Genomic DNA, 19,072 nt, shown 5'->3' with positions numbered 1-19,072 from the left:
GAAAATTTGCATTTAGTCTTTGGTTTTTTATAATGGGATTGATAATGTATAATTTCAGTTATTAGCCATAAATGCGAATGAGAGGAGATAGTTGCATAGTGTTACTGAAGTTTTATAGTAGTCTCATTTAAGCAATATAAATGCCTTTAAGTTCATATTTAACTGTCTAAAACCAATAATCACTGTGATATGTTTTCACCAGCTGTAGTAGAAAATGGAATATATGACTGGAATCAGGACACTGCTTTGTATATTACCCCTGTATTGCTTCCATATAGGCTTTTTTAAGAAATACAATATTGGAATTTTATAAGGCACTTTTCCATGCAATTTATGAACCTCCTGTGCTTTTGTAACTAATCTGCGTTATTCCTCAATTAAGATATTTTAACCAAGACAGCTTTTGAAAGGCAAGAAAGGAGGATTCTTAATTTTGTTGATTACTTAGGACATTGTTTGTCAGAATGTGGTCCTCTATCCATCAGAAGTCTGGGATACTGCTTATTTTAAGAAGCATATTCGTGAGAGGCTTCCCTGGCGGTCCAGTGGCTGAGACTTTGCCTTCCAATGCAGTGGGTGCGGGTTCAATCCCTGGTTGGGGAGCTAAGATCTCACGTGCCTTGTGGCCAAAAAACCAAAACATAAAACAGAAGCAATATTGTAACAAATTCAGTAAAGACTTTGAAAATGGTCCACATAAAAAAAAAAAAATCTTTAAAAGGGGCTTCCCTGGTGGTGCAGTGGTTAAGAATCCACCTGCCAATGCAGGGGACAAGGGTTCGAGCCCTGGTCCGGGAAGATCCCACATGCCACAGAGCAACTAAGCCCGTGTGCCACAACTACTGAGCCTGCGCTCTAGAGCCCGCGAGTCACAACTACTGAAGCCTGCATGCCTAGAGCCTGTGCTCCGCAACAAGAGAAGCCCCCGCTCACTGCAACTAGAGAAAGCCAGCGCGCAGCAACGAAGACCCAACGCAGCCAAAAGATACATAAATAAATAAATTAATTAAATCTTTAAAAAAATAAAATAAAAAAAATAAAAAGCATATTTGTGAACCTCCAAGAAATTTAGATTCAATAGGGCTGGGTACAGGAATTATAAGGAAAATTAAGAGTACCTCAGGAATTCATGAGGTACAGGAATCTGCATTTTAATAATCCCCCAAGATAATCCTTATGCACATTCAGTTTAGAAACCAATGAGTATAGGACTATATTATATTTGATACCTCATTTAGTGGGCACGACAATCCCAAGAGATAAGTTTTATCTCCTGTTTTACAGATTATGTACCTGAGGGTCTGTGAGGTTAAGTAACAGAAAGTTAGTGTCAGAGCCAGAAATGCGTTAACCTCCCAGTTTCTTAGATTTTGAGAATGGGGTGTTTGGAAAGGAACCAGTAACAAACATTTAAGTCCTAAGGTGTTACCCCCAACATCTGTCACCTCCTATGTACATACCAGAGGATGTTGGCACTTGGTATATGCATTATCATTTTTTGGTTTTGGTTACTGTGAACCTGAGTAACAAAGGACCAGACCTCTAGTCCTGATCTGAAATATTCACTCATTCATTCATTCATTCATTCAGAGAATGATGCAGAGAGAAATGTGATTCTTGCAAAGGAGAGCAAAGAAAAAGGTGGTAGTTGGTTGAAGAAGTGTGTGTTGTTTTTTTTTTTTCTTTTTTTGGATGGGAGAAAAAAATAGCTTGTTTGTATGCTGATATTAATGATCCAGTACAGAATAAAAAACTGATAACAAGAGTGAAAAGGGAGAACAGCTGAAGCAGTGTCCTTGAGTAGACAAGAAGGGAAGAATCTAGCATATAAGTGGAGGGATTACCTTTAGAGAGGAGCCCCAAAAGGTCATTTATGGTAACAGGCAGGAAGACAGCATATGCACATGTATATGCTGGTAAGGAGGTACATGTGGAAGTGAGAATCTGAAGTTCTTTATGATTGCTTCAGTTTTCTCAGGGTAACTGGAAGCAAGGTCTTCAGCCAGTAGTGAGGAATGGGGAGGATTTGTTGGGGATTTGAGGAGAGAGGAAAAGGAGAGAAGTAGTTACGTCAGCCAGAGGGAAGTGAATGGATTTTATGGTACTCTAACTTTAACAGTGTTCTTAAGGAACTGAATGTTGGGATTTGAAAGTGAAGTTTGCTTCTGGTTTACTGTCTTCAAGTCAGTAAGAATTTGTTTAGTGCTTAGCATATAATAGGCCCTGAACTAGGTCTTGGAAATACAAAGATGTTTTCCCTAAATAGAAAAGATTCTTTAGCCTTACAGAAAAATCTCTGGACATGAACAACTTGATACCTACCTTGACCAGGTGGACAGGAACTAAATATTGGTGAGTAACTGCTATGTCCTAGGCTCTGCACGTGAGGATGAAAAAGATACTTAAGACATCTTAGAAATTATTATAGATCAACAAAGTAATGTTGCTATATGAAGAGAGCTTATATTTATAAGTTGGATCAAAAGAGCTAATTTTTTTTTTCCAGCTTGTGGTTACTGGGATGAGAAACCACCCTATGAATTTGCCAGTGCAACTTGCTGCAAGCGCCTGTGTGTTTAACTTAACGAAGCAGGATCTTGCTGCAGGAATGCCTGTGCGACTCCTGGCTGATGTGACCCATTTGCTGCTCAAAGCCATGGAACATTTTCCCAATCACCAGCAGGTAAGCATATGGGAACTCCCATTCAACTAGTCCTTTTAGTGTCTCTTACCCATCTCCCACCTCCATACAGTTCATTTTAGTAGACCAAGCCTGGAAACTCAAATGCCTTTGGAGGCTGTGAAGTAATAAATTTATGGTGTGACTGAGTGCAGGACAATAGAGAAGTAGAAAACTAGAGAATGCTTTCCTTGCCTAAAAGTATTTCAGTCCAAATGTTGAGGGAAATAAAGCAAGCCATACAAAACATCTTGCACCTAGACCTTGAGTTAGTGATAATTTCAGCAAACAGACATAGGCGTAGAGCTTTTGTTCTGAGCCAGGCACTGGTTCAGTACTCAAGTACTCAGTACTTAAGTACTGGGATAGAGAAATGAGTAAGACATGGATTTTCTATTTCTAGCAGTATAGGTAGACTACAAAACCTGTCCTGTCCTCAGGATGAAAACTAAAAATGCTGCTTGAATTACATTTTTAACTCTTAAAATTTAACAGTGAGTTGGCAAGTTAGTAAAAAATACTCAAAGGTGCAAAACCAAGTAAAAATGGCAACCCAGATAGGTGAGTGGGTCATTAAAGCCAGCTTCCCTCATTGAGAGCAATTGCCAAACTAGATGAACTTTAGGCTTTGGTGTTCATGGACTCTGGAAGCCAGGTGAACAGAAGACAAAATAAGACCCACCCAAAGGCCACCAGAAGGGAGGGAGATTAGCTGGAGTTATCCTATTTATTACCCTATTTCTCATGTAATAGAAAAGATTAAAAAAAATGTGCAAGTAAACTTATATGGGCCCAGTGGAAGTCAGTCTTTGAACAGTAGGTGGGCAGAATAAAGGTTTTAAGAAATAAGTGGTGTTTTATCAATCTTTCTTTTTTTATAGAGTCTACCTCTATTTAAAAAATAAAATAATATTTTATTCAGGATTTTTTTTCTCCCTTTGGTTCTTTAGTTACAGAAGAATTGCCTCCTTTCACTTTGCAGTGACCGAATTCTTCAAGATGTTCCATTTAACAGGCAAGTGATAGCACTAGAACTTAAAATGGGGCAAAATGGAATTTTAGAAATATGTCTTGGGCCATTTCTTACCATTCAGGATATTCCTGGTGTACAGTTAGTCAAGTGGGTGGGATTGTGCGTTGCCTTATAGAATGCTAAATCTACTTTCTCTAATTTAGTGCTTTGACATTCATGATAACAGATTGGCCCCTGTTTTCATAGCCCTTTGCATAAGAATTTATATTGATTATAGTTTTTAGAATATCTGCACAATATTGTGGGCTGAAGAAATTGAGGCATATAGAAATTCAGTGTCTTGCCCGTGGTTTTGTGACTAGTAACTGCTAACCTAGAAAGACTCAAGTCTTCTAGGCCCAGTGTTCTTTTCTCTGTATCATACCTCATTATTATTGTTATTTGATATTTAATTATAGAAGAAACTTTTTAAGCAGAGGTTAAGGGAGACCATATAGCTGGATTCCAGTAAGTATAAAGGGTTTCCTTGTTTTCTAAGATGTGATTTGGGAGCTAAACAGGTTTTTTTTTTTTCATTTTACTATTTTAAAATATAATTTTTTAATGATGGTATTTTGAAGAAGAAATTTATACTTTATGATTTAATGAGAAATGTCTTTCTCAAGCAGTAATTTTACTGTGAATTACTTTTATTTGGGTAACAGTACACTGTTAACTGGCATGGCTGAGGCAATGAAGTATTCCATTTACTATTTGAAATAAATAGTTTGGATAAAAATATAACTACATATATCTCATGTAGATTGCTAATTTTATTTTATAAATATATTGAGCATCTGTATTGATCACATGAAGTCATAGGTAGAAAAGACATAATCTCCTAAAGAAAATTATAAACTACCCCAGGGTTGGCAAACTTTTTCTTAAAGGGCCAGATAATAAATGTTCTAGGTTTGTGAGCCATTGGGTCTCTGTTGGACCTACTTAACTCTGCCGTTGTACCTCCAAAGCAGCCATAGACACTTTATAAACAAATGGGGATAACTATGTTCCAATAAAACTTTAGAAAACAGGCAGCTGGGCCCACAGCTATTAAGATCACTCAAGGTAGGCTATCATTTGCCCTTGATGTAGCCTGTGCATTCTGCTAGAATTGAGCTTCTTTGTGGTAAGAGACGGTGATTGGTTCATCTTGCCCCTAGTACTTAGTACTTAAGTGGATGTTTAATGGATGGATGGATGAATGAATGAATTATGAGTATAATAGAAGACAATCATTCATAGAAGAGGATGACAGAATGTACTGGGCCCCCAAGCAAAGAGGGAAAGATTCCATCTGCTTGGTGATCATTAAAGATTTCATGTTAGTGATGGTATTTAAGATAATAAAGATAACAACTAATGTATGAAGCACTTACCAGGCACTGTGCTAAGTGTTTTACATATGCTTATTCAGTCCTTACAGCAGCCCTGTGAAATTGTTACTCTTGTAATCTTCATTTTACAGATGAGGAAACAGAGGCACAGAGAAGTTTAGTAACTTGCTCAAGGTGATAAGATAGTAAGTAGCAGAATTTAGATTTAAATCCAGACTGACTCCAGAGCTTCTACTTTTTATATCCATGCCATATTGCCTTGAAAATGAAAGCTGGTTGAGTTGATTGTTTTGTGTTTTGGGAACTACACAGATAAAGGCACAGAGGAAGACAATACTAGTAAAAAATTAACCTTTATCAAAAGTTTGGAATGTGCCAAGTTCTGTACTAAGTCTTAAGCTTTATGTGTGATATCGTATACAGCAGTCCTATGGAATAGATCATATTATTTTACAGACAAGAAAATTGAAGTTCAGAGAGATTAAGGAAGTTGCCCAGGGTCCCAAAGTTAGTAAATGGTGAAGGTGATATTTGAATGCAGGCTGATTCCAAAGTGTATCATGTTCTTAATGACCTGACTGCATTGCCTCACATGATAAAATAGTTTATTTTATTATTGTCATTAACATTAGATAGAGCTAGAATTCCAACCCCAAAATTCAAAGAACTTTGGAATCTGCTCTTAACTACCAGGCTATATTACCTCATAATTATGGGCATGTTTGGGGACTAATAAAGTTTCCACATGTCATATCCTCTCTTTTCTTGCTTTCTTTTTTTCTCTATAGCATATGTCAGTACCTAAGCAAACCATATATTTTACTTATTTATTTATTATCTGTCTTCCCACTATCTGTAAGCTCTAATGAGAGTAGAGATATTTTCTGTTTTGTTCATTACCCTCTCTCCAGCACCAAGAACAGTATCTAGCAAAAAACAGGAGCTCAATAAATGTTTCGGAGTGAATGAATGAATGTTCCCATTGTGCTAGGTACTGGGAGGAACCCAGAAAATACTTTAAATTATTGCTATAGTATAGAAATCACTACAGAATAGAAATATGTTGTAATTCTAGAAGATGAATGCCAGATATTTTTGACCATATTTTCCAAACTCTTGTTCCTTTACAAAGTGTTGTCAGAATTAATGACACCATCCCACAACACTAAGTGCACTTGTTATTCTCTTATCAATTAGGAGGAATTTTCCCCTTCCTTCTCACCTACCTAAATTGTAGCATCAGTTCCCAGCTGGAGCTTTGAAACTATGCCTGGGGCCTCCAGGATTAATTCATGAAACTCTGTGTGTTTTCAGGTTTGAAGCAGCCAAGCTTGTCATGCAGTGGCTCTGCAACCATGAGGATCAAAACATGCAAAGGATGGCAGTTGCAATCATTTCCATCCTGGCTGCCAAGGTGCCTGAACTCTTGTTGAATAATTTTCTGTAGGAAACTATTTCCCATGACAGTTACTATTTTTCCCCAAATCTGTGTGCCAGTGAGGTTTTGGTAAGCCAGGTAACTTACACAAGCTGTATTCGGTATTGTGGAATTCCAGGTTGATCAGAGATTTTAGTCTGACCTTTGGAGTCTGTTACAGTGAATGATATTAAACTCACACTGGTGAATTCTTGGACATTTACTTTGTCTTCTGCTTGCTTGCAGCTTTCTACAGAACAAACTGCACAGCTTGGTGCTGAACTCTTCATTGTCAGGGTAAGTCTGTACAGACTCCTAAACAGTTTTCATTTGCATTATTTTCAGGCAGTGTTGTGTATCTTCTGACATTTTATATTTTAAAAGATTATTTTTGTTACTTCTAAGTGAGTGAATTAATTTCTCTTCATTGAGGCAGCTTTACTCCTTAACAGAGATGGAAAGAGCCCTGAACTAGGAGTCAGATGACCTGGGATCTAACTTGTAAACTCACTTTGTGAATTTAGATAAATTACCTGGACCATTGGGGCCTGAATAAACCTTAAGATCCTATCTAGTTCTAAAATTCTGTGATTTTGTTATTTATGAAGAAAATGTAGAGTCTCTATTTTAGGCATAAGGTTGTGCTAGATGCTTTAGGGAAGAAGATAATGTAAATAGCTGATACATGATTTTACTTGCTTCAGTTGAGGACTTAATGTAGTGAACAGTGAAAGGTTAAAAGCTTTAAAGAGAATAAATTTAAACCATGCCTTAGGGAGGACTGAAGGAAAAAGTCCACTTAGGAGCTGCTTGTTACAATCCTGGCGTGAGATGTTTGAATAATAATAGTAGATGGAAAAGTCAAATGAGAGACTCCCTTTTTCTATAACTTACAAATTATGTATGTAATGAGAAAGTAAGTCACTCATTGGTAAATATGTATAGGATACTCATCAGGTACCTACCACCTTACTAGGTGTTAGGGATCTACACTGAATTATATCTATAATTCCTGCCCATAAGAAATTCACAGTATAGTAGAGAAAATAGCTATGTAGACCTGGTCGTAATACAGTAATGCAGTCTAATAAATATATAATAATAAGAGTGATATGCGTGAAAAAAGCAGTGTAAAAAGAGGTAAAGGCTGTGATGGTATTAAGGAAGGAGTAGTCAATATATCTGGGCTTATTCCCAGTTCTATCACTTACTAGCTGTGTGATTTAAGACAAGTCACCTAAATTTTCTTAGGGATGATAAAATGCTTTATACAGTTGTTATGAAGATTAAATAAAAAGGAAAAAAAGATTAATTGAAGGAATATGCTAAGTGCCTAGCACAAAATACGATAACGTATGTTAGATGAGTAGAAAAGGATGCTGATTTTATTTATTTTTACTCTTTTCAGGGATGACATTTTAGTTTTAAAAATGGCTTTTTATTGCTGTACGTGTGTTTCAGTAATTTTGGCAGGAGGTGTACTCAAAGATATTAAGGAAGTAGTACACTCATATGCTTTGGGAGAAAGTTGTTTAGTTTAAGTAGGAATTAGCGGGAATTAATAGTAGTAGTAATGATGATGCTAGCTAACTTTTTTTTTTAAGCCCTTAATTATCACCCGCAATTTACAGATGAGGAAACAGAGTTAAATTGGCAAACAAGGTTACACAGTTAGTCAGATGCAGAGATTATATTTAAGCTCAGGTAGCCCAATTCTAGTGCCACACTCTTAGCCACTATGCTATTAAGTTACATAATTGCAACTAGATGTTTGTGTTTCTTAAAAATTTTTTCCTGAATTGTACATAACTTTAAGTAATAGTGTTCGTTAATGTTACTTGTATCTGTTGTTGCAGAGCTCCCTTTTACCCTCAAAAGTGTAAACTAAAAATGGAATTATGTATGCCCCATGTAGGTCTTAAAATATTTCTTTTTCAAGCTTAAATTTCTTAGGTTAAAGCTATGATAGAAATAATTTACAAATGGAATTTCAAAGCTATTATCTTGTTTAAATCCAATTTAGACTTTAATTCTCTTACTATTGTATGTAGTTTGTCCTTTCTTTTTTTCTTAAGGAAAACTTGGAGTTAGAGAGAATTAGGTCTTCCAGTTCTTACTTTCTCTTACTAAGTTGACTCTGATCAAATTACTTAACATTTCTTGGACTCAATTTCCTCTCCTGAAAAATGGGGATGACAATATTACGATATAGGATATGATTTGCTGATGTGTAGTAAATATTAGATTCATTCCCTCTTCACCCCCTCCACCTTTTTTATCCCAGGATCTGAAATGAGTATATGTTGTGACCCGTTGGGTAAGATAGTTGGTCCTAAGCTTTAATCATCTTGCTTTTCATTTCATTTACAGGCGATTAGATTATAGGTATGATCAGAATATTTTAAAAGTATTTATGAAAATCCTCTATTTTTTTCTTGTTGAAGGAAAAGTCTGATCCAAGAGGCTGTTTGTTGTCCTTTTAAGAACCTTTATAGGAAATGTTTGAAGCCATGAAACTAATCCTCATGGACTTGTTAGTCACTGTTATTACCAGTAATTAGAAATTAATTCTATTTTCCTCCTTTCAGCAACTTCTTCAAATAGTGAAGCAGAAAACCAATCAAAATTCAGTGGACACTACTTTGAAGTTTACTTTGAGTGCACTTTGGAACCTCACAGATGAATCTCCAACCACTTGCAGACACTTTATTGAAAATCAAGGGTTGGAACTCTTCATGAGGGTTCTAGAGGTTAGAATGGGAATTTAGCCTACAGTTTTTGACATTCATTTATTGATAGATTTGAGCATTTATTTATTATATTTGGTTCTTTAGTTATAGGTTTCTCGTTCTTTTTACAGTCATTCCCAACTGAGTCATCCATTCAACAGAAAGTCCTAGGACTTCTGGTAAGATATAAGCATTTCCTGCTAATTTCAAGCTGTAATTATTTTCCATATGAGGTAATACATAGAAAGATGCTACTCTATTTGTAAACACTTAATGACATTAGAAAATATATATAATATAATTAAGTGAAAAAAGCAGACTACAAAACTATATATACATATTAAGATTTTCACCACACTAAAAGGAAAGATATAAATTACATACTTTTTAAAATATATTTTGGTATAGTACAGAGCTTCACTGTGAGCATATTTTACTTGTATAATCAGAAAAAAAATGAAAATGAAAAATGTGACACGAAAAATGTCACTAACCTACAAGTGTTCTTAGATTCTATGTTTGGTAATTGATAATTACCGCTTAAACAACTGTTTAACAAATCAGATATTCCATAAATATACTGGATATATGTTAAAGTGAGCCCTCTAGGATTTTTAGACAAAGGTGAAGATCAGATATTTTATCACCTTTAATCACTGCAACAGGAAAAGTACCCATATGGTAAAGCCCATTTCAAAGCAGACCTCTGCTCTTGAGGGATTAGATCACAGGAGGCATAGATTAGTGTTTGTTTTCTAGATGCAGGAGTATGAAAGATGGATTTTTGGGAAAACTGAGGGCTGGCATTTAAGGAAGACTATTTACTGTAGTTTTAGTTATATAAAGCAGAAAATGTAAAACTACCTAAATGCCCAGTAATGGAGAAGTATTAAGTAAATTATAGTATTTGATTGTTTTATTCTGGGTTTGTAGATTATTAGATACACAATTTGACTCAAGTCATTATAAAAGGAAAAAGGGAATTGATTTTAAATATTCAGAGAGATCTTATAGGGCTTAAAAAATGCTTTTTAAAAAAATTTCATGAAGAATACATGCTGGGGACTTCCCTGGTGGTGCACTGGTTAAAAATCCACCTGCCAATGCAGGGGACACGGGTTTGAGCCCTGGTCCGGGAAGATCCCACATGCCGCAGAGCAACTAAGCCTGTGCGCCACAACTACTGGGCCTGCGCTCTAGAGTCCGCACGCCACAACTACTGAAGCCCACATGCCTAGAGCCCATGCTCTGCAACAAGAGAAGCCACCACAGTGAGAAGCTCGTGCACCTCAATGAAGAGTAGCCCCCGCTTACCGCAACTAGAGAAAGCCCGTGCGCAGCAACAAAGACCCAACACAGCCACAAATAAATAAATATTTTTAAAAAAATAAGAAAAGAATACATGCTTATTGTAGCTAGTGAAACAGTGCAAAATGTATTTAAAAAGTTTAAGGTTTTGTCCCCAACATTTCTTTATTTTCATCTCTGTGAGGTAATTAATATTAATACAACTTGGTGTGCTTCCTTCCATATCTTTCTCCATTACTTTGTGATTGAATTTTTTTCAACAATTTATTTTGAGATATAGATTCTAATTTAATTTTTTGTGGTCAGAGAACATACTTTGTTTTGAGTCCTTTTGAATTTATTGAGACTTGTGTGTGGCCCAGGATATGGTCTATCCTGGTAAGTCTTCCCTGTGCACTTGATAAGAATGTATATTCTGCTATTGTTAGAGTGTTCTATAAATGTCAGTTGGGTCTAGTAGGTTGATATTATTCAAGCCTACCACAGGCTTACTGATTTTCTGCCTACTTGTTCTAGCAATTATCATCTTCTATCAGTTTCTGCTTCCTGTATTTTGAAGTTCTCTTATTAGGTTCATAAACAGAATTGCTATGCCCTCTTAATTTTTTTTTCTTTTTTAATGATCGATTTTCTTTTTTTTTTTTTTAATTAACTAATTAATTTACTTATTTATTTATGGGTGTGTTGGGTCTTCGTTTCTGTGTGAAGGCTTTCTCTAGTTGCAGCAAGCGGGGGCCACTCTTCATCGCGGTGCGCGGGCCTCTCACTGTAGCGGCCTCTCTTGTTGCGGAGCACAGGCTCCAGAAGCATAGGCTCAGTAGTTGTGGCTCACGGGCCTAGTCGCTCCACGGCATGTGGGGTCTTCCCAGACCAGGACTCGAGCCCGTGTCCCCTGCATTGGCAGGTAGATTAGATTCTCAACCACTGCGCCACCAGGGAAGCCCTATGCCCTCTTAATTAATTGACCCGTTTATCATTATGAAATGACCTGGTATATTCTTTACTTTGAAATCTCCTTTGTCTCCTTAATATAGCTATTCCAGCTTTCTTTTGAATAATGTTACCATGGTTTATCTTTTTCCGTCCTTTTACTTTTAACCTATATTTGTCTTTATATTTAAAGTGTGTTTCTTATAGACAGCATACACTTTGCACCCTGCTGTTTTATCCAATATGAGACTCTCTCCTTTTTATTTGGACTGTTTGGATTATTTACATTTAATGTAATTATTGGTGTGGTTAGATTTGAATTCATCAACTTGGTATTTGTTTTCTCTTTGTCCTATCTGTTCTTTGTTTTTTCCTCTTTTTCTGCCTTAAAAAAAAGGCTTAATTGAGTATTTTTTTAATAATTCTGCTTGATCCCCTTTCTTGGTTTATTAGCTATTACTCTAATTTGTTGTGTTAATGGTTGTTATGGGTTTATAGTGTATATCTTTAATCACAGTCTCCCTTTAAGAGATTTTATATAATTTCATATAGAGTATAAGAACCTTATAATAGTAGATGTCCATTTCTGCTCTTCTTTCCTTTATGTCATCATTGTCATGCATTTTATTTTATATATGTAATAAACCACATAAACTTTTTTTTAGTATCAGTTATCTTTTAAGGAGATTTAAATAATTTTTAAAAATTTGTATGTTCACCCAAATAGTTACTATTTCTGATGCTCTTCTTTCCTTTGTGTAGATCCACATTTCCAACTGCTCTCATTTTCCTTCTACCTAAAAAACATCCTTTAACGTATTTCGTAGTGTGGGTCTGCTGCTGATGAATTCTTCAGCTTTTGTATGTCTGCAAACATCTTTATTAACGTTCATTTTTGAAAGATTTTTTTGCCAGGTGTAGAATTCTAGGTTGACAGTACTTTAAAGATGTTTGTTACCTTTTTTCTGATTTGCATCTTTCCAGTGAGAAATCTGATGTCATTGTTATCTTTATTCCTCTATATGATTTTTTCCTCTGGCTACTTTTAAGATTTAGGATTAGCAACAACAGTCCTGAGTAATTTGATTATGATGTATTTTAGTGTAATTTACTTCATGCGTCCTGTGTTTGGGATTCATTGAACTTCTTGGTTTATAGTTTTAAAGTTTGAAAAGTTTTTGGCCATTATTTCTTCAAAAAAAAAGTTTTGCACCCCCTTCCCCCCAACCCATTGGAGACCTTTGGAGACTTCAATTTCTCATATATTAAGCTGCTTGAAATTCACAACTTATTAGTGCTTTTAAATTTTTCTTTGTTCTATTCTCTATGTACATTTCAGTTTGAATTGTTTCCATTGCTATGCCTTCTAATTCAGTAATTGTTTCTTCTGCAGTATCTAATCTGCTGTTAATCCCAGCTAATGTAGTTTTTAATCTTTAGACATTGTCATTTTCTCCTCTAGAACTTCATTTTGGGTCTTTTTTATATCTTCCATATTTTTACTTAACTTTTTGAACATATGAAATATATTTGTAATAACTGTTTTACTGTCCTTCTCTGCTAATTTTAATGTCCTTGTTAGTTCTGGGTAAATTTCAAATGATTGATTATTCCCCTCCTTTAGAGTTGCATTTTCCTGCCACTTTGCATGCCAGGTAGTTTTTGATTGGATGCCAAACATTGTGAATTTTACCTTGTTGGATGCTGGATATTTTTATTTTCCTATTAAATATTCTTGAATTTTGTTCTGGGATTAATTGACTTACTTTTAAACAGTTTGATCCTATTTGATCTTGCTTCTTTTTTTATTATTAAAAGTTTGCTTTATTTTTCTGTTGAATCAAGTACTACCTCCCAATTACAGTTAGATTTTATGCATTACAAACGTTAACACAGTTACCATCACCTCACTGACAACCGAATAATAAATCAAACTAGGTCCCAGTGGTTATGTCCACATCTAGGTTGTTAGGGTGATCAGAACTCTTTGTTTGCTTTAGCTTTTAATCCTTGGTTATATCTCCAAATACGAAAGAGCTGAGAGGCTCCTGCTGTCCCAACAAAGAAATTAACAGCAAACAGACTCCAGTTTTTGGGAATAATTACAAGTGAGTATCTTGACCAAATAAACCTTGTAGCCATCAGAACAGCAGATTGGGCTGTGCTGAGTTTTTCTGTAGGTCTGACCATGTCAGCCAATCCAGCACACACCAACCCCCATTTCATAATTGGAGCCCAGAGAAATACTGTTCTGGGACCTGCCGGTTGGTTGTACAATGGCCTCAATTTCTCAGGCAGCAGGAGCTCCACTTTATCAAGTACCCGGTGGTAGGTGGCCTGCAGGCCCCGGGCGCCAGTGGCTGACATTTCTGCAGACGAGTGATCGTGGGCAGCCGGGTGGGGCAGCGGCCGCGTGCTCATCCCTAGCTGGCAATGAAGGACAGCTGGTCACTTTCCCCTGCCTCAATGCCTCGTGCCCTCCTCTTCCCCAGGGTGCCCTTCCGGCAGCTCAGCCTGCTCCCCTGTGAACCACCCCGTGGCCCGTGCCCAGAGAAGTTTGTGAGGGTGGAGCTGATCTTGCTTTTATGATATATTAGGAGGATCCAGAGTAGTGCTGAGGCTAGGGCTGATTATTCTGTACTACTGAAACAAGACCTTCCTGAGTACTCTGCTCAATGCCCTGTGAATGAAGAGTTTTTCCAGAACGGTTGGTGAGAACAAGCACTATTCCTGGCCCTTTGTGAGTGCTGGGAACTTTTCTCTAATCTTTTTGATGGCTCTTTTTCTTCCCTCAAATAGTTTTCTCACAGTCATGCTCTGATCAGTACTCTGCTGAATAGAGTGCTACTCCCTGCAGCTCTCCGGATTCTCTCCATGTACATTGTCTTCTCTCTGGTACTCTGTCCTATGAATTGCCTTCGTCTCCCTGGACTCTCAGCTCCATCTCTTCAACTCCATGAGCCCACTGGGCTCTGCTTTTAGTTCTGTATCCCTGTGCCACAGCCTGGAAACTCTCTCAAGGCAGCATCTCACCTTGTTTGTTTTCCATCTCTAAAGGTCACTGTTCTTTATTACCTAATGTCTAGTATCTTGAAAACTGTTGTTTCATGTTGTGTTTTTTCAGTTGTTTTAGAATGGAGAGTAAATCTGACCCCTTTTCGTCCATCTTGGCCAGAAGCAAGAGTCCTCATCAATCTTTCATTAAATAGATTTAAGAATGAGAAATTTGTCTTTTATACTTAGCCACGTATTTCTCATACTACTCTTTCTTTTTTTTTTAACATTTCTTTTAGTGTAGGTAAGCTGGCAATGAATTTTCATTTAGGTTTTGTTTATGTGAAAAAGTCTTATTTTGATTTAATTTTCAAAAGATAACTTTTTGCTCACTATTGAAGTCCAAGTGGATATTTTTCTGTTGGGTTTTGAGGTTTATAATTTTAATAAATTTGAAAAAATTTTGGCCATTATTTCTTCAAATATATTTTTCTGTACCCTCTCTTATCTCCTCTCTTTCTAAGACTCCAATTACAAGTATGTTAGATTGCTTAAAATTGTCTCAAAAGTCACAGAAGTACTCTGCTGGCTTTTTTGGCAGGTTTTTTTCCTTTTTTCTTTCTGTGTTTTGACTTTGCTGTTTTCTGTTACTGTTTTTTAGTTCACTGATTATTTTTTTCCTGCAGCATATCATCTGCTGTTAATCTCATCCAGTATATTTTTCATTTCAGGTACATGTATATATTATTTCTAGAAGTTACATTTAGATCTTTTTTATATCTTCATTTTTTTTCTCCTCAGGCTTATATTTTTCTTTCATTCGTATCATATTTATAACATTTATAATAGCTGTGTTTTTTAATTAATTATTTTATTTTTTTGGCTGCGTTGGGTCTTCGTTGCTGTGCATGGGCTTTCCCTAGTCGCGGTGAGTGGGGGCTACTCTTTGTTGCAGTGCTCGGGCTTCTCATTGCTGTGGCTTCTCTTGTTGCGGAGCATAGGCTCTAGGCACGTGGGCTTCAGTAGTTGTGGCATGCAGGCTCAGTAGTTGTGGCTTGTGGACTCTAGAGCACAGGCTCAGTAGTTGTGGCACACGGGTTTAGTTTCTCCGTGGCATGTGGGATCTTCCCAGACCAGGGCTCAAACCCATGTCCCCTGCATTGGAAGGCAGATTCTTAACCAGTGTGCCACCAGGGAAGTCCCTATAATAACTTTTAAATCCTTGTCTACTGATTCTACTATCCCTGTCATTTCTGGGTCTGTTTTTATTGATTGACTTTTCTCCTGTTGAAGGATCATGTTTTTCTGACTCTTTGTATGCCTGGTAATTTTTAATTGGCTGCAGTCATTGTGAAATTTAATTTACTTTGTTGATTAGTAGTTTTGTTGTTTTCCTTTAAAGAATCTTGGACTTTGTGCTGGCATTCAGTTAAGCTACTCACAGATCAAGTTGTTCCATTCAAAGCTTATTTACAGGCATACCTCATTTTATGCACTTCACAAATACTGTGTTTTTTTTACAAATTGAAGGTTTGTGGCCACTCTGTCGAACAAGTCTGTTGGCACCATCTTTCCAACAGCATTAACTCACTTTGTGTTTCTGTGTCACATTTTGATAATTCTTGCAACATTTCAGAATTTTTCATTATGATTATATTTGTTATGGTGATCTCTGATCAGTGATGTTTGACGTTACTACTGTAACTTGCTGAAGGGCTCAGATAATGGTTAGAATTTTTTAGCAATAAATATTTTTTAATTAAGGTATTTACATTGTTTTTTTTAAGACATTATGCTTTTGCACACTTAATAGACTACAATATAGTGTAAACATAACTTTTTATGCACTGGAAACCAAGAAATTTGTGTGGCTCACTTGATTGCAGTATTTGCTTTATTGTGGTTGTCTGAAATCAAAGCCACAGTATCTCCAAGGTATGCCTATATTTGCTTTGTTAAAGTGGCTTCAGATCAGCCTTTACCCTACTACTTTATCCTAGTTACCCCACTACTATCAAATGTTTTGTTTATTATGAGATCTCTTCACTCTGGCTGGTGAGAATGTGAACTATTCCTAACCCTGCGTGACTTTGGGATTTGTTCACGTACTGCTTTCTGGTGGTTCTTTCCCTGGCCTCATGGAGTTTCACTCCGTATCAGTACTTAGCCAAAGATTTTAGGGGATCCCTCTGCAGATGTCTTTCTCTCTTTTTCTTTCTTTGGAACTTTTTCCTCTGCATTGCTCTGTTCTACAAATTTTTGCTGCCTTGGCCACCCTGAAGACTGATCTCTGTCTCCTCAACTCAGCAAAACTGCCAACTCTTTAGGTTCCCCTTATATGTGTAGCAATCTAGAAACTGCCCCATTTGAATATCTTCTCTCAGGGATCACATTCCTGTATAGCTAGTTGTCTGCTGTCTGAAAACAGTTCTCTCATATATTTTGTCTGATTTTCCAGTAACTTGTTTATGGCAAGAAAGAATGGCCATAATTCTTTTGATGCTCTATTCCAAATCTTTCCTTATCTGTTGTTTTTTGTTTTAAAGGTGCTGTCTTTTGCATTTTCGTGTGTGTGTGTTTAACTTTTTAAAATCAGATACTATCTTATATTACATGAGGTTCTTGGGAGAGTCAAATTTTCTACTGTATTTGATGATTTCACTCATTATGGATTGTTTTCATTGTGAATTGTAATTTATCACCATCTGTGGGGCTTTGAGTACAAGGTGTGTCCTTCTCAGAGGGTCTTTATATTTCTTTCTGTCAAGCTTCCCCAAGCTTGAAGGAGACAGAGGACTATCATTTTTTAGTTTGTTTATTTTAAAAGGCATATATATCTTTCCTTTTCTTGTCACTATAAAAGTGATACATGCTGTGTTAAAAAACATAAATAGGGAAGAGTATAAAAAATGAATGTGAGGGCTTCACTGGTGGTGCAGTGGATAAGAATCTGCCTGCCAATGCAGGGGACACAGGTTCAATCCCTGGTCCGGGAAGATCCCACATGCCGCGGAGCAACTAAGCCCGTGCGCCACAACTACTGAGCCTGTGCTCTAGACCCCGCGAGCCACAACTACTGAAGCCCGCGTGCCACAACTACTGCAGCCCGTGTGCCTAGAGCCCATGCTCCGCAACAAGAGAAGCCACCACAATGAGAAGCCCAAGCACCACAATGAAGAGTAGCCCCTGCTCGCCGCAACTAGAGAAAGCCTGCATGCAGCAACGAAGACCCAATGCAGCCAAAAATAAATTAATTAATTAATTTTAGAAAAATGAATGTGAAATGCCTTTTCTTGTTTGAATATGTGAGATTAGAGAGGGGCATAGGAGTCATTGATTTATCACTAATGCTGATGGAAAGGTACAGGATTATACACATTCATGTAGTGAGTAAAGTTACACTTGTCCCTTCCATCCTCACTCTTCCATGATTGGAAAAGAAAACTTGTTAGTCGTTACAGAGAATACGTTTGGACACGATAACTTTCATTTTCATTTGTTACAGAATGACTTAAGCTAGGGAGTGAATAGTTTCTTACCAACGAAAAGGCCAGGGTTTTTGGTTCCTAAGAAATGGAATCAGTGTGTTAGGAAGAGAATTATGATTTCATAGTAGATCAAATGAAGTTTTAAGAATGAGGATTAGGGACTTCCCTGGTGGTCCAGTGGTTAAGAATCTGCCTTCCAATACATGGGATACAGGTTTGATCCCTGGTCGGGGAACTAGGATCCCACATGCCATGGGACAACTAAGCCCATGCGCCACAACTACTGAGCTCGCGCGCCTCAATGAGAGAGCCCGCATGCGGCAAACTACAGAGCCCACGCACTCTGGAGCCTGCACCCCACAGCTACAGAGCCCACATGCTCTGGAGCCCGCGTGCCGCAACTAGAGAGCCCGTGCACCGCAACTGCTGAGCCCACTCACCAGAACTAGAGAGAGATGCCTAGGCGCTGCAACAAAGAGCCCGTACGCCACAATGAAAGATCCCACATGCCTCAACGAAGATCCTGCGTGCTGCAACTAAAACCTGACACAGCCAAAAATAAATTAATTAATTAATTAAATTTTTTTAAAAAATGAGGATTAATCTTCAGAGTAGTGAGATAAGTTGAATCTTAGATTGTTTTGGAGAAGATCAAGCACAACCTAAATTGGCCAGAGCCCAGATTACTTCTTTTTTATGTATCTATGTCAATCCACTCTTTTACTGAGGTGTAATGCTTTGAAAGTTCTTGCCTTGTATTAGTTCCAATCTCTGGCCCTTACTTTTGCCCTTGCATGTCTATTAAAACCCAGTTCTCTTGCCCATGCAGGCCAGTGATAGCCTGTTATGCTTTAGTTTGATTCCCTGTTTACATTTTGTCCCACCAAAAAAGTTACATATTTAAAGTTTGTTTGCCAGTTTTTACCCAGCACTTCTAGATATTTTATAGCAGGAAATTTTTAGGTTATCTAGTTTACTATTTTACCTGAAACAGAACTTGCTGCTGTTTCTTTATTATTTTATTGTTTGGGGAGGAGAGGAATAAAATCACCTGTAATCCCACTGTGCTAACATAGCAACAATATTTGCTTTTGTCCATACATATTTAAATCATTGCAGTGTCATTTAGCCATTTATTATACATATTATTTTAATTTTTATATCTTCTTTTTTTTCC

At 37.0% G+C, this 19,072-nt stretch overlaps 1 protein-coding gene and 1 pseudogene across 3 annotated transcripts in view; one reads left to right on the top strand and one right to left on the bottom strand.

The window, feature by feature from the left end:
* Positions 1–19,072, top strand: part of ZYG11B (zyg-11 family member B, cell cycle regulator) — a 71,967-nt gene that overhangs the window by 38,389 nt on the left and 14,506 nt on the right. Inside the window, exons 5-10 of one of the 2 annotated variants that reach the window (XM_082429513.1) lie at positions 2,507–2,683; positions 3,631–3,695; positions 6,344–6,443; positions 6,693–6,743; positions 9,035–9,196; positions 9,307–9,354. In XM_082429513.1, the coding sequence (XP_082285639.1) occupies positions 2,507–2,683; positions 3,631–3,695; positions 6,344–6,443; positions 6,693–6,743; positions 9,035–9,196; positions 9,307–9,354 (603 nt within the window). The remainder of the gene's footprint in view (positions 1–2,506; positions 2,684–3,630; positions 3,696–6,343; positions 6,444–6,692; positions 6,744–9,034; positions 9,197–9,306; positions 9,355–19,072) is intronic. The other variant, XM_082429514.1, reaches the window with a different exon arrangement.
* On the bottom strand, positions 9,361–19,068 carry LOC309645717 (mitochondrial pyruvate carrier 2 pseudogene; annotated as a pseudogene). The gene has a single exon. The product of its transcript is annotated as a mitochondrial pyruvate carrier 2 pseudogene (transcript).

Source organism: Balaenoptera physalus, assembly GCF_965194825.1.
Source record: "Balaenoptera physalus genome assembly, chromosome: 1".
Taxonomy (NCBI): domain Eukaryota; kingdom Metazoa; phylum Chordata; class Mammalia; order Artiodactyla; family Balaenopteridae; genus Balaenoptera; species Balaenoptera physalus.
Note: the sequence above shows the minus strand (reverse complement) of the source record. Positions and strands in the feature narration are given on the sequence as shown.